This window comes from Lytechinus pictus, chromosome 18 (genome assembly GCF_037042905.1).
Source record: "Lytechinus pictus isolate F3 Inbred chromosome 18, Lp3.0, whole genome shotgun sequence".
NCBI lineage: Eukaryota > Metazoa > Echinodermata > Echinoidea > Temnopleuroida > Toxopneustidae > Lytechinus > Lytechinus pictus.
The window spans coordinates 165,157-167,588 of NC_087262.1; the positions used below are offsets into that span (position 1 = coordinate 165,157).

Below are 2,432 nucleotides of genomic sequence, written 5' to 3' on the forward strand. Positions count from 1 at the left end.
ATTTGAGCCTAGCTTAAGTTAAACTGAAGTTATTGCGTTTACAAGGAAAAGTTAGCGGACGGACGGACACCGAGCGTGATACCATAATACGTCCCGTCTAGGACGGGCGTATAAAAAAGTAAAGATATGAAATGAAATGAAATAAATTCAATTCAATTCTAAATGCTGAATAAACATAAAACAAATTGGAACCAAGCACAAGCCCTTCAGGAACCCAATATCTACAGCAACTCATTGAAATCTTGAATGTTTATATTGGAATAACACTGTTGATAACCTTGTTTGCCCTCATTTCTTTTTTAAACTGAGCCCAAAACAACTCTTGACCATCTTCATCTTCTGTGACTAACAAATAAGGTTTGTTCCTACTTAGCAAGAGTCTTACAATATATGGTAAACTTGCTTCCTGGATGTCCTCCATGAATATCAAGATGATCTTGTCTAACTTGGTGTCGTTCACATGCTCAACGGCCATCCGTAGCTTGGTCATGAACCAAGCATCATCCACTGACTCGTTACTTATCAACAATGCTGTCTTGAAGCTGTTATCAAGATTATGATATAAGGCGTTGAGATAGTACATCCCTGGATGAAGGGCTTCATCTCCAAAGGCTACTTTCTGCAGATGAGGCATCCTTTCTTCAAGTGGAGGTCTCAAGATTTCATTAACCCACTGGGTATGATTATCATGGAACATGATGTTAAGCTGCAATTCATAGTCATCTGGATCAGCATCGTCTGTGATTTCATCATAGCCAATGGCGGCTAGTTTTAGAAGAAACATCTTGTGGTTGAACCACCAGCGCTTGTAATACACCACGAGACAAAGAAAGGCGACTACTACAAGGACAATACTGACGCCAGAAACTAGGATGGTGTTGATGTCGCAGTATTCTTCTGGATGAAATGACCAAACTGGCTTGTTATGAAGCCCACTGAATGAATTACTAGAACAGAGAATTTCTTCCTCATGTTCCAAAGACACATTGGTGGTACGAAGCCAATTCATAAACCAAGACAGCTGACAGTTACAGGTGAATGGATTTCCTGAAATTACTAGACTGATCAAAGAGGGCGGCATAGTCATATCGGCTGTGATTGTAAATATCTGATTGTTATGTAGGTAGAGTCGTTTTAGATTTCTTGTGCCTTTGAACAAGTCCTTATCTATTGATCTTATCCTGTTGTATTGGAGAAGCAGATCATGCAGATGGTGCAAATTCTGGAATGCATGTTTAGAAATATTCACAATTTTATTGGAATTTAGCCTGAGCTCTTCCAGTCCAGTCAAATTCTTGAGAACCAGTGATGTGATTGTAGCCAATGAACAAGAAGTTAGGTCAAGTAACTTCATCTGCTGTAGAGGAGAAAACATCCAGGACACGTTGGGCAAAGTCACCAAGAGGTTATTCCCGCTCAATCTGAGAGTGTGGAGTGATATCAACCCATCGAATAACGATTCTTTCGTTTCCTTGTTCACCAAATCATGATATTCAATATTTGAGTGAGACACATTTAACATTTTCAATGCAGGTGTGTGTGTAAACTGATGCATGGAAGCAAACTTTACCCCATAAGAAATGTAAGAACAGTCCAAGAAGACAAGATTCCTCATCTCTGCAAGAGTTTCATCCAGAAAAAACCCGCCAATATCCTCCATTGTAAGAGTAGTGAGAGCTGTCATCTCTCTAAAAGTGTCATTGGCAATGTTGTTCAGTTGGCTATTCCCTTCCAGTCTCAAAATCTTCAAGCGAGACAGGCCCGTAAACATGAGTCTCACAATAGAATATAGATTATTAAATGACAAGTTAAGTATCTGCAAATGTGTGGTGTTCCAGGAACTATGTTCTATTTCATTAATGTTGCTTCTGAATAGATCCACTTTTCTGAGTGATGTGCAACCTGCAAACCATGCAGGATCTAGGGTGTACAAGCTATTTCTTGCCAAGCCGATATATTTCAAATTTCCAAGACAAGTGAAAGCCCCATGCAGAAGACCTTTGATCTTGTTTTGAGTCAAATGCAATACTTCCAGCATTCTCATTCCACAGAAAGATTTGTTTGACATATCATATATTCTGTTTGTACTAAGAGCAAGGAACTCCAGGTACTTGAATCCCAAGAAGGCAAAATCAGGGATCTTTTCAATGTTGTTATATCTCAAATTTAATATTTTAGTTTTGGGAAACTGTTCACTTGAAACATTAGTAGAATCATTCAAAATAATGATGGAAACAATCTGTGATCTTTGGACTGATAATCTTGTATTCTTGATTCCTAAGAAGGAAGAAACCTGAAATTTTCCAAGGTTTATATGACTCGCGTCAAGTTTTTCGATCCAAGAGAACCGTGAAAACACTCTCTTTGGGAAATGCGTCAACTCGTTGTCCCCCAAGTTGAATTGATAAATGGAGCAGTTACTGAAAGATTCG

At 38.8% G+C, this 2,432-nt stretch overlaps 1 protein-coding gene across 1 annotated transcript; it reads right to left on the reverse strand.

Annotated features, from left to right (window-relative positions):
* Positions 1 to 250: 250 nt before the first annotated feature.
* LOC129263625 (toll-like receptor 4) lies at positions 251 to 1,087 on the reverse strand. Its single transcript, XM_054901528.2, has one exon. The coding sequence runs from the start codon at positions 1,085 to 1,087 to the stop codon at positions 251 to 253; it is 837 nt and encodes a 278-aa protein (XP_054757503.2).
* Positions 1,088 to 2,432: the final 1,345 nt, after the last annotated feature.